Source organism: Elaeis guineensis, chromosome 10 (assembly GCF_000442705.2).
Source record: "Elaeis guineensis isolate ETL-2024a chromosome 10, EG11, whole genome shotgun sequence".
NCBI classification, from domain to species: domain Eukaryota; kingdom Viridiplantae; phylum Streptophyta; class Magnoliopsida; order Arecales; family Arecaceae; genus Elaeis; species Elaeis guineensis.
Genome location: NC_026002.2, coordinates 36,121,353 through 36,139,389, shown reverse-complemented (window position 1 = coordinate 36,139,389; position 18,037 = coordinate 36,121,353). Strand labels below are relative to the sequence as shown.

Here is an 18,037-nt window from a genome sequence, read left to right as displayed (position 1 = left end):
CTTGAGACTCGACTGTTTAAGCATAACTTGCTCATCTTATAGGGTTTCTAGCTTGGTTCAATCTCACGCTGAGCTACACTTTCTCCAGAGCCAATTAAAAGATCTAAGGGCAAAACTATAATGGTCTCGACGAGCACTCTAATATTTGATTTTGAGGTCAGCTAGTTAAGCAGTTTTGGATGCCTCTGTTAATTAGCAGGCCAATGCGTCCCTAACACAAGATATCCAGGCCGAATATAATGAAGGCTTATATCGATCATGGAGCCACATCTTTCCGTATTCAAATCACACGAATGGTTTATAGATTAACATTGCAGAGTGATGAGGCATGTAGGACGAGATCCAGCATTACTACGTACAGCACGATCCCTTAGGTGTGACTGATGCTATATATGGACAACGATATATTTAAGGTTGGCACCATACGTGAAAAGCATTCTATCCTAACCTTGTATCTTATGCAATTTGGCCAAGATATTCCAATTGCAAGATATTATTCTAAATGGCTAAACAATGTAAAGTGTAAACAGATCTGTTTATTTACTTCAATTCACTCATCCAAACTTGTACCCAAAAAAAAAAAAAAAATCAGTCATCCAAACAATGTTAATCACATAGATGGACTCGGCTTTCACTCGCTTAAACCAAACAATGTGAGCATCATTAGTATATCCTGAACACCACCAGTATATCCGCCATCAACGGAACCACAACGCCGTTAAAAAGGATCCACCTTAACGCTGCACGACTTCGAAACGATCCTCGAATCCACCGTCAACTTGTCCACCGTCACGTCGCACCGCACATTAACGGTGATCGTCCACGTCGTGACGGCGCCAAACTTAACCCTAACTGGGACTGCAAGATTGATCTCCAGCGGCACCTTCCGACGGCTCTGCGCCGTTACCAAGGCGTTCCGCATAGCGGCGGATAAACGGATCCCTGACCCCGTCAACGCCGTTTGGAACACCGTCACGTTCCGTTTGCCCTGGTAGAAGGTGGGCCAGACGCCGTGACAGAGGTTGACGCCGTCGTAGCTGATGGAGATGGAGCTGCCGGAGCGGTAGTAGATGCCGATCTTTTCGTTGGGGTTGTCCGCGCGGACGGTGGCGTCGAACTCCGGCGAGAGGGCGGCGAGGTTGGCAGCGGCGGTGGCGGCGGAGAGGTTGAAGCCCTTGACGGAGAGGCCGTCAACGGAGTACTTGGGGATCTTCGGCTGGAAGACGAGGTACAGTATCCCCGCGGCCGCAGCGGTGGCGACGAGGAGGAAGAGGAGGAGGGCGGCGGTCCAGGCGAGGCAGCAGCAGAAGCCGCAGCGGCGGCGGTGGGCGCGGCGGGTATAGGCCTGGAGGCGGCGGGCGTTCTCCGGCGGGGGGACGCGGTAAATCTGGTCCTTGGGGACCTGGATCACGTATGTCCCCGGCGGCGGCTTGAGCTTCTCGGCAAAGCTCTCCTGAGAGAGGGAGCTCTCCGACCGGGATGTCGGCGCCGGTTCTCCGGGCGCCGCCGTCTTCTCCTCGGCGCTGGTAGATCTGGCGGGGTGGACGCGGTCGGCCATAATCGCCGGAATCTGAAGCCTTTTAGAAAGATCTGCACAAGAAAAGATCAAAGCTACGATCTTTACTTTGCAAGAGAATGCCACTGATTCAATCCAAAAAACAAAGAAAAATCCAAACTTTAACTAGTTTTTTGAGCACCGAACTTGGTCTTCCGAGTGACAAAGTGGAAATGGAGGGCGATTTAAAAGAGAACGAGGAAGAAACGGAGAAAAATTAAGGAAACTTGGAAGACCGAATCTAAAGTTTAAGCGGATTCAATGGAAAGAAATGACAATTTCTACAAAAGACATTGCTATGGATTTCCATAAATGGAAGAAAAGAGAAAAGCTCTGGATTTCGATCAAAGAAATCTTCCATCAAAACGAAGTAAAACAAGCAAAATAAAAGAAGAAACAAACCAAAAAAAAAATCCTACACTAACCTTGCAAAAAGAGTGAAAAGAGCTCCTCCTCCTCCTCTATCCTTCTCTTCGCGCTTATAAAACTCGAACTCCAGAAGAAAACCAGATGAAAGGATGCATTTGGCTGAGTTGCAACGGTCGGGAGATCTAAAAAAGAGGGGACTTGAGAGAGAAGGAAGGGAAGGCGATAGGAAGCCTTCCAGCTCTAATGAAGCGGCGCCTCGGGAACAAACGAGCAAATTAATCCTTAATTATTAAAAGTTCTTGCATTAACTTCTCTATTTTACAGAACCGTTGTACATTCTTTTACGATGTATCTGCATGTATTTGGAGCTCCCTGGAATCATTGGTTAACGCTAGCCCACCACGATAGGGTCAGGTCCGGTTGGCTAGCTGGCTACCACGTTCAATTCATATCCTCTATTGGTATTTAACTTAACAGGGGCCACGATCAGAACACAGATATTAAAAAGTTTGAATATAAAAAATAAAAAGGTTGTGTGTCGGGATGACAGCCGTTGTTCTCGGAAGAAACCAATGCGTGGTGTAATGAATAAAAAAATAAATATATAAATAATTGGGGTATAGTTTAGGTTTATATTATGCTTTTTGTACCCACTTGGCTGCTCAAAGGACGCGGGAATGGTGTCTAGTTTAACATAGTATAAAATTTTATTGAAGTGTGCGTATTGATCGGGTGAGAATGTTCGGAGACGTGTTGCAACACCGAGCGTTTCGGAAATATCAAAACAAGTAGGTTGCGTTGTGCAGCGGACAATCTATTTAAATTATTGATAATTTAATATAATTATTTAAATTATTATATTTAATATATATATTTTTTTAAATGGTATGTTAAATTATTTTGACAACCTAGATTATTTCATAAAAGACAATTTAAATTATTGTGGGGAGGAATGGCTATTCATATTATTATTTTTTTGATAATACAGTAATTAAAATTTTTAATAAAATTATTTTTTAAAAAATTACATAAAATTCATTGTCCAATTTTCCTCCCTCTCTCCAACCTCTCTTCGCATGCGTCCTTGATCTGCGATTCCTTTGTATCTCTTTGTCTACTCGCAGCTCCTCCACTCTTATCCTCCACCATCCATTGTGGCTCTTCCATATTTGTCCCCATCACCTCCACGGCTCCACACGCATCCATTCCCTCCCCACCCCTCCAATGCCCACGGTTCCCCATCTCTTGATCCGCTATTTCTCTGCGCCACCATCAAATCTACATCACTTCCGTTACTTCTCGTTAGAAAAAAAGAAGAGCACTAGGATAAAATTATTGGAGATATTTTTAAATTTTGATTTCACGTTACCGATAATTTGATTGTCATATCAAAAATATCAATTAAAATTTTTAATAATTTTACTGTAATATTACTATGTATATCAAACATAATAATCAATATTATCAGTAATTTAATGGTGACAATCTATTCTGAAGGTAATCTATATTATTTTTCAAGATTGTCCAGTAATGCACCAAATGCAACTGTTAAGATTTTTCTATCCAACTTCACCTCATAGAAATTCTATGTGAATAAAGGGTGTGCCACTACTTGTTTCAAGGAAGTTTGGAGACACCTGTCAAATTTCGTTAGTCTCCCATGCGTGAAATTTACTTAACCGCCTCATGCAAATTTTTATGCAAACATGACTGTTATGGTTCTAAAAATATGGAGGACATCAATAGTTTCACATCGATTGCGAGTCAAGAAGAACTCGTGCTTATATAGAGAAAAAAATTCTTCTCACGTGAGGTACTTTTTAAAGAGCAAAACCGTAAGGCCCATGGACCAAAATGGATAATACCTCACGTGACGGACCGAGCTCTTATCTACAATAATGGTACATCAGGTAGGGGTCGAGATCCGTCTCGACTGATTGTGGGGTTCCTCGGACTGTACACATCGGAGTTTCTCTTGATTGGAGCTCTGATTTTAATAATGTGAAGGGTACCAATAGTCCCACATCGATTGTGCGTCAAGAGAGACTCACGTTTATATGGAGGAAAATTTTTTTTCCATATGAGGTGCTTTTTAAAGGGTAAAATCGTGAGGCTAATAGATCAAAGTAGATAATACCTCATGTGGCGGATCGAATTTTTATCTGACTAATTTATTTGCCTCATGGACGACACAAGCTGACATAAATTTATTAAAAAAAATAGTGACTCTAATATATTTTTAAATAACTTTTTTGATAATTTTTTTTAATAATTTTGACAAGTGATATCTTTTTAATTTTAGTCAAAATAGATACACTTTAGACAGCCATGGATCCCGGTGAGCCCAGCTGTAAACCGAAAAAGATCCGGTGTTTGCGAGAGGTTGCGGGGCCCACGCGGTCACGGTTGAGTACCAGCCGCGAAGGCACGAGAAATTTTTGGTTGCAACTCCAATAATTTCTCCGAAGGCACGCCACCAGGCTACAGGAAGTCCCGCGGTCTCCGCGTGGGACCACGTATTGTTTCTTTTCTAAACACACCCGCTTCATAAAAACACCCAAACCATGCCCCTAATTGAATGATGGACCACGTATGCTTTAGATGTCGCGTACGTTTGCGCTGTTCTATTAGTGTGCGGGGTTCCCTTGCCGAGACGCGGTGTGGAGAGGACTCGGCGTGCGTGACCGCGTCTACAGTGGGATCCAGCTGTGAGGGGTTAGCTGGACACTGCACGATGCCTACTAGTTACTATTCATGGGAATCCAACGTTCCTGGAGCAGCCAAATGAGAGGGATAATATCCTATGATGACACACAATAATAATAGCTGTTTATTTCTACAGACTACAGGGATACATAAAGATGAGTGTTCGATGAATGCTATCCATAAAGACGAGTAACTATATTACCGTCCATGCAATACAAAATTTCTAAGCCAAATAAGCCCAAAGAAGAAATTATATGTTTTATAGTTATCCATTTCAACAATGATGCATTGAGATGAGTATTTGATAAATAAAATTTATAGAAATAAATAATTATAATTGACGGCGTGCACAGGGTATAACGTGCATTCAGATTTGATTCTTTTGAGCAGGACCGGCAAACCCAGAACGGCCTAAAAATGCCCAGAGCCAAGTAATTACCCTCCACAATCCACATGCCAATGATTTGCAACTCAAAGGCTTGAGGGAAAAAAATGAAGGGGGAAAAGGGGGGGCAAAGCTGGCTATCAGTGGCTTGTTCGGACCAACGTGCACTCATAATCATAACATATCTAATAGCTACGATTTGTGTAATAACTAATATTTTTCACACTATCATCATCATCGTCATATGCTTAAGTTGCAACTTTGTCTGTTCTCTGTCGCCGGCCCTGTTGGTGAAGGATGCTCTTGTCAGCCGAAGGAACTTGTGTTAGCTAGTTGTTGGTACTTGACTGGAAACCAAAAGAGAATGTGCTCTATTCGGATCAGAATCTTGTTCTAAAAAAGCAAATTCTCAGAAAAGCAGTAACTAGAACATAATGTTCTTTATCTTTAGAGATTTAGGGACCATTCATTCTGAGACATGCAGAGAGAGCTATATATCCATCTGGTAAATAATTCATGAAGAACTGTCTATGATTTTGGGAGCATCCAAAGTATTTCTCAAGTTGATTTTCTAGTAGATGATGACTGTTGGTTTCTGAATCCTAATATGCTTGGCCACACGTAGTCTGTAGCTCAAAAATTTCCTGCTGGGTGTTCTTTATCGATAGAGATTCATCACTTTGTGCAGTTTGGGTCTGGTTTTGTGGATAAGAACATGTGGTTTCCTATCGAACCGGGTTGAAGGAAGTACATCTGGACAGATTTGTTCTGGAATTTGCTTGTAATTTATTACAAGTTCATTTATACCAGTTTGTTACTTGTTCAATTAATAATATAGAAACCATACACAAAGAATAATTAAGAGGAAAGCATATCAATTGAGAAAAATTTTAAGTGTAAATAGGAAGTGGTCTTCGCTCAAGTTCCTACATATCATTTCATAATTCACCTTCGTTTTTGGTGAAAGAACAATTCACCTTCTAATGAAGTAATTGAGTAACTATAATCGGACATGGTAATGCTGATGCAATGCTCTTAACACCACCAGAACAGAATAATAATTAAAAGAATCAATGTGTTTCCAGTATAACAACCAAGAGAAAGGACCCACATTACTTGTGAAAAATAACTTTCGCATTTCTTAATCTCACATGATGATCACTGCTTTTTATTTTGAACCTCACATGGTGATTATTACTTTGGAACACAAGATAAGTAACAAGAACAGGAACACCCGGTGAAGATAAGCGCAATAAATACGTGAAAATATTTATCATTCACGAATATCACCTCCTCAGCTTTTCAAGAATCATTACGTTGCAAGTTATAATTTACAAGAAGCCATCATCATCAAATTCTACTTCAACAACAAACTGTCACAACAAAAAACTATATTATAAAAGAAAAGCTGACCAAAACACTGCCCACAAAGCACTAGAATATATCGAAAAGCCCAAAAATCTTTCAAAGCCATATCCCAAAATCTACTTAAAATTTCAAATAACCAGAGAGGTAAAACAAATATCCCAACACCTCAAGCAAGAACAACCATGCAAGAAATAAACAAAAAAGCAAAACCTTTCTTAATATTTACCCTCAAATTAGTCGGAATCACTTGAGCTAGAACTTGAACTGGAACTTGATCCCGATTTAGCAGATTTGTTTTTCTTCTTTGTCTTCTTTGAGGTGGAAGCATTGGAGCTAGAATCATCATCCACCTTCTCAACTGCACCTGATTTTCCAGCATTTTGTTGCTTACTTGAGACAGCTTCCTTAGAGACAGCTTCCTTAAAAGCCAACTTGATCTCTTCAGAAGAACGCACTTCAAGAACATCAGGCTCCAGGTGTCTGTCACTAATCTCAACTTCTGTAGACCCAACATTGGGTTTAGTCACCTTTGGAGGGTTGTCATAGATGCCATCAGATGCTTGCTTGAAAGCTAAGTGTATGTCTTCGAAAGAATTTGCTTCAACAATCTGCAGGTCAGAATGAATCTCCATCGGTTCAAAATGCAGCCCTCCTGGTAAAATTTGAGATGGTCCGACTTCAGGGACAATAGATTTACCCAGACTTCCTTCGGTAATTTTGTTGAAAGCTGAATTGATATCCTCAACAGATTTTGCTTCAAGGATTAGCATTCCTGAATCAGCAATTGTTTGCTCAGTATCTCTTTCAGTGATAACCAATTCACTTGCACTAACTTCAGATGTCATTGTTTTAGACTTGCCAACAATGGGCTCTGAAGCAGAGGGCACCCCAGCTTCTTCATGGACTTGCTTGAAAACTAAATCAATTTCCATATAGCTTGCTTCTAGAAGATGCAGCCTAGGATTGTAAACCACCTGCTCAGGATTTACAAATGATGACCCACATGAAGACCCAACCTCTGATTCCACAGATTTTGGCTGGTCAATGACTGAATGCAATTCTTCAAATGGGTTCAAATTGGCTTCAGAGAATAGATTCAGAGAAATATCAGCATGCTCTGTGGATCTCACTTCAGAAACTAGCAGCTTGGAAGTGATTTCATGCATTTCAGAAGTTAAACAACTCGTGGTAATATCATCAGATTGGCCTAGTTCAGGTCCTTGTTGATCTGACCTCAATCCTTCTACATGGAAGTCGCCAACCACATCCAATTCTGACAGAAGGTTTTCATCAATCCCTCTGATATTTATGACATCAGGATGGATCTTATCAGACTCTTCATCTGAATCATTTATATTCTGCTGAGAATAGCCTTCTCGCTCTCTTGGGACAGCATTGACAATGTCATCTCTTAAATCAGTCAAAACAGTACTGGACTTCGTGTCAAGCTCAGACTTTGCCTCTGACAGAATTGAGAAGTCCATGCCTTCCTTTGGCTCAAGCAACTCTAATCCAGTAAAACTACCATCATGAATAGAAACTGGAGAAACAACTCTAGGATTCACATCCTCTGGCTCATGAGCAAGCCTACAATTCCCATCCATATCACTTTCCTCAGCTGACTTCCTCTGAAGTAGAGACAGCTCTTGTTCTATATCAGACAAAACAATTCTGGGTTCTTCAAGTATCTGCGATCCAGTTAAACCAACACATGACACAGGCTTTGTCAAATTTTCGTGCTCCTCTTCTGGTTTATCATCATCTAAGTTCTCCTCGGGAATTGGAGGCAAGTCCAAGATACTTATCTGGGATTCTTCAACACCAACTTCAGATGATGGCTCCATTCCAGATTTCTCTGTAGATTGTGCCCTTTCTAATGCAGATGAAATCAAATGATCAGACAACAGTAAACTGTCTGAATAAGAAGACATTGCAGTATCAAACATCTCATTTCCTTCAGTCTGATGACTCACATCCACATTAATTCTTGACTGATACATAATATCTGTAGCTGCTGGCTCTGATAATACAGGTGCAATCAGATCACTTGCATTTTTGTGGACTGGTTGTGATCCAATGTCGATAACTTCTGGCTCTCTAAGTTCAGTTATCTTCCCGGATCTCGATTCATATTCGGAAACTAATTTTGATGAAGCCACCCAAAGCCCTCTAGTGGAGGACGCCAACAACTCCTCCCCTGTGCTTCTAATTCCTGAGTCAACGTTTCTCTCAACAGGCCTTGGAGATGAACCCACGTGTTGTATTTCAAATTTCAATGAACTGGCATCAGGATCTCCTTTACCTGCATAAAAAAAAGGCTCATTACATGAAGCAATGATAAAAGGATTTCACATCTTTGATAATGGGTCGGTGCTAAGTGCCCTTACCACTGTCTGAGGAAGCTTCCGAAATGTTAGATAGGGATTTTTTGATTGCTTGTGGGCTGGAATCATAAATGGGACCAGCAACATGACTGTCATCGGCTCTCTCTGCCCCACTCAGACAATGAGAATCATCAGCTGCAAGCATGGCATCTCTAGTCTTCTCATCCCCTTCTGATGTGGAGGGACTTGACTGTTCATACTTCTCTTCGATCACTTCTAACTTCTCAGCAACTGAAATGGTTGGAATTGTGCCTGCTTCATCTCTGATTGCCTCTTCCACTGCTCCAAAAGATTCAGCAGCTTGGCGGGTTTCATCAAGGACAATGTTAGCATGTATTTGAGTTCCACGATCGCTAGCGATATTGATCTCACTCTTCTCTTGTTCAACCTTCATTGATTCAGCTTCCTTGGAGAACCGAGTTTTTTGTTCAACAGGTTCAGCATCATGTTCAGAAGGAGAGCCCTCTTGATACAGTTCTTGCTCAACAAGCTCTTTATGATATTCTTGATCAGTGACTGAAGAATCTGTGTCAGAATCTGGAACAGAACTCACCTTTGAATTACTCTTGTCACTGACTTGTCTCTGTAAGGCAGCAGAATCTGTCTCCTCCAAGTCCGTCCTCTCTACAGCAAAATAGGGTTTCAGCCTAGACTCCTGCTTTTCTTGTTTAACTTCGGTATCTCCCAAGTTAAAAGTCTCGTTCCTCCTGGAAAACATATCTCTTTGCGGATCTGAAACAAAATCTCGATGTCTCCAAGTCTCCACTGTGCGGCTGCTACTTACATCTACTGGATCATAAGGGAAATCAAATGGGTTCCTTCTGGGCAGCAGAACAGAAGGGGCTGAACCAGGAATTTGTGGCAAACCCATTGGTTCCTCTGAGTCATATGGAAGGTCAAATGGATTCCGTCTTGGTGCTGAAATGGGTGGAATTTGAACATGAAAGCATGACAGTTCCTTCATGCTGCCATCCAAGTCTATCAAATTTCTCTCTGTTTCAAACCTTAGATCCTTCTTTGCTCTTCGTTTTGCAATGAGGCTCTCCAATCTTTGATTTCTTTCCAGTTCAGAAGACCCAAGATCCATTACATTCTTCTGATCATCTTCTGTCCATGTCACCGCTGCATCTGCTCCATCATCTTTCTCTTCCTGTGCTTCTTCATCCTCTTCATCCTCCTGGTTTTCAGCTTCTTCCTCCACACCATCATCATTTGATTCATGATCGTGAGAGGAACCTTGGGAAGCACCATCCATGCTGCCTTTGGATAAAAGAGCAGGCTGAGTTTCAGAGACCAAAAGTGGGTGAAGCTCATCAAGCATCGGAATGATGTCAGCCATAGAAGCATCAGGAGAAGAACTTTCTGCCTCGTCGGATCCAGAATCTAAAGAAGCATCATGGATGTCAATATGCAGCCAAGGTGAACCGAGAGAAGAATCAAAGTAACCATCCAATGCTGGCTTATTAATCTCCACTTTGAGGCCCTCATTTTCTATTTGATCCATTGTAGTGAAACCATCAATATCTTTGCTCACTTTAAGCCCACGTTCAGCTACATTTTGTACAGAAAATTCTTTCTTCTTGGCTATTTCCTGCTTGTGGAGCTCTCTTTCTTCTGCCACTATCTCCTCACCATGAATGCCCTTCTCGTCTTCCTTAGCTGAAGAGCTTGCAGCCAAACTGTCATCCCTCTCATCTCCCTCATGGACCTCATCATGTATTGTGGCAAAAGGGATATTCTCCTCTACCTCACAACAAGGACTAACCCCTTTTTCACCCAAAACTGCCTCTTTGATGGCCATTTCCTCTATCTCTCTCTGAGTTTCCACATGGGTCTCAACCATGCAGCTCTCATCTTCCCTAACAACAAGATCACTGGCAGAAGAACCAACTTTCAGAGAAGAAATTTCCTGAGTCCTCTTATCCACTTCTTCAATTTTAGGGATATGTGGTTCACCAAAACTCAAAAGGGTTCCAAGAAGAAGAGCAGTGCAGATAAGGACGGGTGAGGAAGACACCAGAAAGGCAAATAGAGAAGGAAAAGATTTGTACAGTATAAGCATGAAACACACCACACTGAAAATAAATGGATGATCTTGAACAGATTTATAGCTAGTTCTGATGGAATATACTAGAACTTTTTTGATATGTAACATAACTTCCTTTCCCTCAATTGCCATATCTTCTTGTCTTTCTTTCCTCCAAAAAAAAAACTGGTGGCAACAAAGAAGGGCAACGATATTAGTTCTCCAGAAGAAACTTGACAAAATCAAATTTATGGAAGGTGATAATATAAAAGAGTTCAAGTTCAAGTGAAAGAAAGCAAAACCTGAAGTCCGGTTAAATATAACTTCCAAAAGAAATGAACATATCATCAAGAAAATATAATTCCATTTCTGAAACAATATTTAAATCCCAACCTGGGTGTGACCAGTCAGAATCATAGAAGACAAAACAAACAGATACATAGACAAGACGTGTTGCTCTAGAAATCTACCATCAATATCCTTTTTCATCTTTAGCTTCTATTTAGGGATCAGGGTTTAATGGCAGAGAAAAAAATATGCTGGATTTTAATTTATCTGAAAAGGAAAACCAATTTATGAAAAGAACAAACAATACATGCACTAATGAATTAGATTAAAGTATGGATAATGGAGCAGCACGATTCTGAAAACCAGCAAACCTTTGTTTGTCACATGATAATCGGCACAAGACTCCAGAAAATAGATTTATCGTTACTCATCTCTCTTAATACCATTTATAAGTAATGAAATCCATGGGCTATAAATTAGACCAGATATCAAAAGCAGTCTCAAACAAGGATTTTCTATTTATTCACTCGATCAGATAAACTTAAAGAAAGAAAAAGCAAAAAAAGCACTTTAGTATATCAATCTTCAGAAATCCACCTCAAATAACCAATCAATAAGAAATCTTTAGAAATGAGATCAACCGACAGGCAAATTAGGTTATTTTACTTCCGAAGGTTGTTATTGTATTCTCCCATTTTTTCCTTCTCTTCGTGATCAGATTTCAAGTGAGAGGCTGCACTTGAGGACTTAATGGAATACATTGGGAAATAGATGTAATACCAGATCAATCAGGAAAGTAAAGAAACAGAAGTCACACTGATAGAAACCGATTCCGATTTGAGAAGGAAGAACAAGGAGATGATGATCCAAGTAAAAATCCAGCAAACCAACACCCAAAATCAAATCTTGCGGTGGAATGATCAACAGAACAAGATCTCACCCCAAATCCACCAAAATACGTGGAAAAAAAAGAACTCTGAACCAGAACCAGTTTTTATTAGTAAAATGAATCAAGCTCACTTGAAAAAAGTGATCAAAATCGGATCTTTTTTATGCCAAAGAGTACACCCCACCCCACCAAACGAATGAATGGAAGATTTCACCACCAAAATCCCAACAACTCCAAAAACAAAAACCTAGAGAGGTGACTGTTAGAACCATAGTAAGATAAAGCAAGATAGCAGGATGCTTACAATGGATCAAAGAAGAAGGAAAGAATTATCACAGCGAACAGTCCAAATATCGCTCTTCTACTCACTAATTTCTTGTGCCTTTGTCGACGAATGAGGTGCTGCTTTGGTGTTTTGAACGGTGAAGCAAAGATCTAGCGAACCGAAAGGAAAGGGGGCGGTGAAAGAACAAAATCTAAACTAAAGAAGAGGAAAGTTGAAGGGGAATCGAGGCTGACGGGATCCAACCGGTGTCAAAAGAGTGCTTTTTTTTCTTTTTTTTTTAATACTTCTAATCCCGTCCTCGGTTCGTGGGATTTGCACAAATCCCCGGCATTTCACCGGTTGTGATAACTGGCCTCCCATTTTCAGGAAATACACACTAGTTATGCCACTCTCTCTCGACCAAACATCGAACAGAAACAATAAAAGTAGGGTATGTTTATCAACAGAGGAAATTATATGGTAACATAGAATAATAATGTACTTCTAGTAGTATAAAGGGTGAGCGTAGGTTCATTCCATTCTGAGGTTAGGGTAACTAAAACGGTATATGCCAGAGCTCTTATCAAAAGGAAATAAACCTAATTGAAAATTTGTTTATAATTTGGATATGAGCAAGATTACAATTAAACTATTTATAAGGCTAGTTGTTATAGTTGATAAATCTTTTACTTTTGACCTTTGTAAGTGTAAATTCTAATGTAACTCTAGCTCAAGAGAAGTTGTTCAAGTGTTACAATATGATCCGGAGGCAATACACCTATAGTTCAAATTGCATGAAAATAATCAAGGGCATTTATTGAAGTTAGATTTAAGTAATCATATTTATAATAGTTTTAATCATTAACATATTTAGCTACGAAGAATCAAACAGACTTATAATCTGATCCTTCTCTAAATAATAACTAGACGAAAGAAATTCTAAGAGAAGAAAATGGCAAATTGAGATAATTATTTTTTTTTAAATACAAAAAATAAGAGGTATAAAATTTGAGCAACTTTCTATCCTCTACCATATTCCTGGCCAATCAAAGAGTAGAGATTGCTGTAAGAGGCTCATCTTCGAAAAATCTATAGGTAATATTTTTGATTATCATGACATAAATATATTGTCCGATAATACTAAAGTAGCAATGACATAGCCACTCTTAGTTGTGCTTAATGAAAACTCTTCGTATAAATTTTTTTTTCCATCTTATATTAATATTGTGCCTTGTCAAGTCTATCAAATTCAAAATTTGACCCAATGAACATGACCAACAAATGGGTTGGATGTTGGCCCAAGTTCTTTAACAAAGAATCAAGTATATCTTCTAATCAAATTAATTGTGCATACACATTTATCCTAGAAAAAGTAATTTAAACAAGGTTCAACTATATGCAATAAGGGCTAGGTTTAAAACCACAAATGCACAATATAACGCCAATTGATTTGAGGTCTACCTTCTTGATCCAAACCTATGCTTTTGTCCAAGATTCATTGATTCCAATGCATGTCAAATTTGAGTTTATGGGTGATGTGAACTCTTTAATTATCCAAATCTTGTTCTCTAGAAAAAAAAGAAAAAATATTCGGACGATAACATTGCAGAAGAATCTTTTAGAGTACCTTAATTTATTATAAAACAATAATGTGAACTAATGAAGGCACACTGTCTGGTGTTGCGTTCCCTTGCCGCCTTCTATGAATCTATCTAGAGAAACATGGTGGAATGGCTGCATAATCGATGGAAAAAGGAGCGTAGTTTGCTGCTAAAAGAGAATGGAATAATTAGTTTCAATAATTTATGGCAAAATTTAAGGATTATAAACCGGCACCATCTTTTTCAACCATGATTTTTCCAAAGAAAATTCAAATATTTAAAAATTAAGAGGTAAAAGAAAAATATTTGTAAGTTTTGACACTTCATTGTTAACCCAAGCAAGTGTCCACCAGCTTTTACACGAGGGATAAAGCAACTTCTTTCTTTCAGTAAAGCCATAGGATCCGGGATCGAAGTTGTCTGAAACAAATTTTTTCCATTTTTTTATTCCAGTGTAAAGAACAAAAGCGAAAGAACTCCATTCTTTATGGTTCACGTACTTGTTTGATATCCCAACATTTGCTTTTTGAGCTGGGTAATTGTCCTACTTTATGTCATTGATAACACAATCCATTTTATATGCTAATCCAATTAATCATTCCAAGTTCAGCCTTTCATTGCAAAGCTTCCAATTTGGATCAAGGATCTGCCTTGAGTAGGTTGGAAATAGGTTTTGGTCCAAGCTTATTAGAATACAAACTAGGCTTGATTATAATGAGAGCCACCCTTCAACAAAAATCCTTTTGAACTTATTATTCCAGCAACTTGTTGGATGATTTTTCAGTACCCCACTCCTGTTGTGTTTTATAATGATCATTGTGGAGCAGAATGCTTGTATCCATCCCTGGACCTAAGAGATGTTTGCTGTTGACCATTGGAGGATAAGTTTGGAAAAATAAGAACAGCAACTTTTGTTTGTTAGGAGCTGGGGGAAAAGTGAAGTTGACCCTCTTTTAAGGGAAGATAAAAACGCTATGTTCACACTTTTAGTTTTAGAGAAGAAATACCATGTATTCAATCATTGTTTAGCTTGTAGAGTCTGATCCAATGATCCATACGAATCATGCTGCAGAATTGGGGTATTGATACCGATATGTGCCAGGCTATTTATTCACATTGCAGCTCATTTGTTGTAACAATGCATGACACTTACTTTCAAAGGTACCAAAAAAATTTAAAATATAAATATTATTCCATTCTTGGAGAGATGGCAGCCACAAGCATATGATGTATCTCCCAAATAAGAAAATATTCAAATTAATTTTCACAAAAATTCAGCATTTTCTCTCAAAGAAATTTTCAGCTAGTTGAGGAGGGATAGTGAATGCACCATAGAATCAAATGAACACCTAAACCTCAACATGTTTTAAAATAGATAAGCTGATTTCAGCTGTCTTGATCAATGTTGAAGTATGTGTTCTTGTTTCATCAATTTAGTTTTGATCTTAGGGTTGTCATTGAACCTAAGCATAGATCCTGCACTAATAGTCAAAGCTTTATCAAGTATTTAACCTTCATTCAAGACTAGAGATTTAATGCTAGAAACACCAACAAACATAGTTCTGTAGTTTAGTTTCACTGATGTAGCGAGAGAGTGGGATGATACATGGAATACTACTTTAGAGAGCACATTCAAAATGGTAGAAGCAGCTTGCACCAATAGAGGAGATTTCTCAAAGAAGTTGTTCTTTAATACTCCAATTATATCATGTAAAGAAGCATTAGACACATGATATTACTGCAAAGCAGTATTAAAATAGAGCTAATGAGTAAATGTATCTACAATTTGATATCCAAATAATGATATAATCTCGAAACACGATCAAAAGATGCAAGTATAAGCTTTAAAAACCTATTTTGATGTAAGGATTAGATTTTTTTTCTTTCTTTTTTTTTTTTTAAATGAGGGGATAGAGAGGAAGGTAAAATGTAGGAGTTTAATGATTGGATTTTAGGAGGTGACAAGGGCCTATCAACATCATATGCATACGACATAGATGATATTTTCTTTAAAAAAATAAAATAAAATCTTAATGTTCCTAAGATGGCATCAATAAAGTGCAAAATATAGAAACTTGAATCAAAATTTCTTAACATGTATGCTGATTGTATGATCCATCTTTAGAGATTGTCTTAAATGTAGTCGAAGGGTTAATTGAGATACCAAATAGGACTTGGATATAATTAATGAAAGGATTTCATAAGTTATCCCGTGACCTTAAAATGGAACCAATTCCCAAACTCTAGCGTCCTTACAAACCCAATTAAATAAATGGGGGGAGACTAATTATCCTTGTTTAATAAGATTAAATCATTCCATTAGCAAGTAGAAAACATGTAAAGAATAATGGTCGTGTGAGCAATTACAAGTAAAATGTCTGACCAAACAAAAAATTTGCATATTTTTGATCCTAGGTCTTGGTATGATCAGCTTCAATTTAACCAAGCCATTGAAACACTAAAATCTCATTTGGCTCACGCGTCGATGCAAGTTGTCTTTTTAAAATATATATATTTGAATTATCTACAGAGTATTTTCTTGACCTAATCATATATGATGGTTGGTGCCTAAATGATGTTTGGACAAAGTCAGGCCATGTATTTTTGGATTGGACTCAATCTAGAAGAGTATAACAAATCTAGGTAAGAGAATGATGACTCCTATTCTCTTTTCCCCCCTTGTTGCCAATCCCAATCTCCACTGCTATAGTTTATTCCAAAGGGAACGAGATGGGGTTATGAGAATCTGAAGCTTTTTAGTACATAGCAGATGGACAACATATTCGCTCCAGTCAGCTTTTTGCATCATCTTGTTACACTTTGGAAAAGAGAAGTACCAAATGGATACCTTTCTTTCCATCTAATCAAGCCGGCCAAAAAGAAACCAAGGTTCCCTCAGGCCCCAGGCTAAAAGAACTAAAAGATTAACAGATATAATTACAGGGAAGTTTCTTTTTTTGATTTCTTTTTAATTTAAGAAAATAGCTGTCCCACAGATATGAAAGAGCATATATAAATCTCAATAATGAAAATTAGGCAGAATGCAAGCTTAATTTGAATCCTTTCAACTATTCTAGTACTAAGCGGCCTCTTAGCAAATGAAGCCAAACTAGATGAAAGTGAATTAGGAGAGGCTAATGAATATTTCTATCTTATTATTTTCTTATTTGTTTATATTAAGAGGGGCTAATTTCCACCTTTCTATCTAATACGCATGCTGTCTCTGAGAGCTGACTCTAACTAGAATTAAACCCACTCCATTTCCTAAGTAGTAAGGAAGTATGATACGAGCAAGTGTAATGGAAATGTACATGAGCAAGTGTATGAGGAAAATCACAAATACAAGAGAAGTAACAAAAAAAAAAAAAAAAAAAATCATTGAGTGATTCTGAGATAATTGTATTTATAACCATCAAGCTTCACATTTATATGAAATTCTCATCGCTAAGCAAGTACCAATTCGGGATATGACAGCCCTCCATTCCCACGAATCAAATACACAAGCCAAGCTGTTTGTTTTAAATGCCTAGAATATATATTAAGGAGTATGTTCATTTTCTTATATTTTGAAACTATATGATTGCATCAGAATTCACTTTATAACTAGACCTTATGTTCCAAACAGGTAATCAACTTAATGCTTAATTATCATCTTTTCTTGGAATAATTCTTAGGACCGACATTAATAATGTCAACAAATGATATATGATATTGGAAATAGTAATAAGTCCATTGGCAGGTGGATTATACGAACAAAATTATGGATAATTCTACTAATCAAGAACTATAAATGATTTAAAATATTATAATGATTCAGAGAGTATTCTGACATAACTTGCTGTTTGGTGGCATGTGGCCAATCAGATTTGTATGATTTGGGCTAAGTAAGCCTCATTATCCATCATATGAGCATATAATGTTTGATCACAGAATTTTTTCATTGAATTTCACATCAAAGAGGAATTATAATAATTCTAAAATTTCATGACATTCTGACTAGCTGTTCTGTCTACATATTTTTTTGTAAAAGAAGAAGAAAAAGGGACAAGCTACTTTTTAAATTCAAATGATTTTGACTACAAATTTAAGCTGAAAGATAAAAATATAAAGGCATCTAGGCGTTTACCCTAGACTAGTAAGATTTATAAAGGCCTCAAAAAATTGCCACCATCTATAGTTCTTACATTGGTTGAGCGAGTTT

At 38.2% G+C, this 18,037-nt stretch overlaps 2 protein-coding genes across 3 annotated transcripts; both read right to left on the bottom strand.

The window, feature by feature from the left end:
- Positions 1-516: 516 nt before the first annotated feature.
- On the bottom strand, positions 517-2,329 carry LOC105032085 (NDR1/HIN1-like protein 13). The gene is made up of 2 exons (XM_010906437.4): positions 1,981-2,329; positions 517-1,590 (listed from the first exon to the last, which is right to left on the bottom strand). The coding sequence occupies exon 2, from the start codon at positions 1,556-1,558 to the stop codon at positions 719-721; it is 840 nt and encodes a 279-aa protein (XP_010904739.1). The 5' UTR covers positions 1,559-1,590; positions 1,981-2,329; the 3' UTR covers positions 517-718.
- A 3,985-nt stretch (positions 2,330-6,314) lies between these two features.
- Positions 6,315-12,530, bottom strand: LOC105032086 (uncharacterized). Of its 2 annotated transcripts, none has more exons than XM_010906438.4 (3): positions 12,275-12,530; positions 8,771-10,979; positions 6,315-8,685 (listed from the first exon to the last, which is right to left on the bottom strand). In XM_010906438.4, the coding sequence occupies exons 2-3, from the start codon at positions 10,944-10,946 to the stop codon at positions 6,617-6,619; spliced, it is 4,245 nt and encodes a 1,414-aa protein (XP_010904740.1). In that variant the 5' UTR covers positions 10,947-10,979; positions 12,275-12,530; the 3' UTR covers positions 6,315-6,616. The 2 variants fall into 2 exon arrangements, with proteins under 2 accessions (XP_010904740.1, XP_010904741.1); XM_010906439.4 differs by having other exon boundaries at positions 12,340-12,530.
- Positions 12,531-18,037: the final 5,507 nt, after the last annotated feature.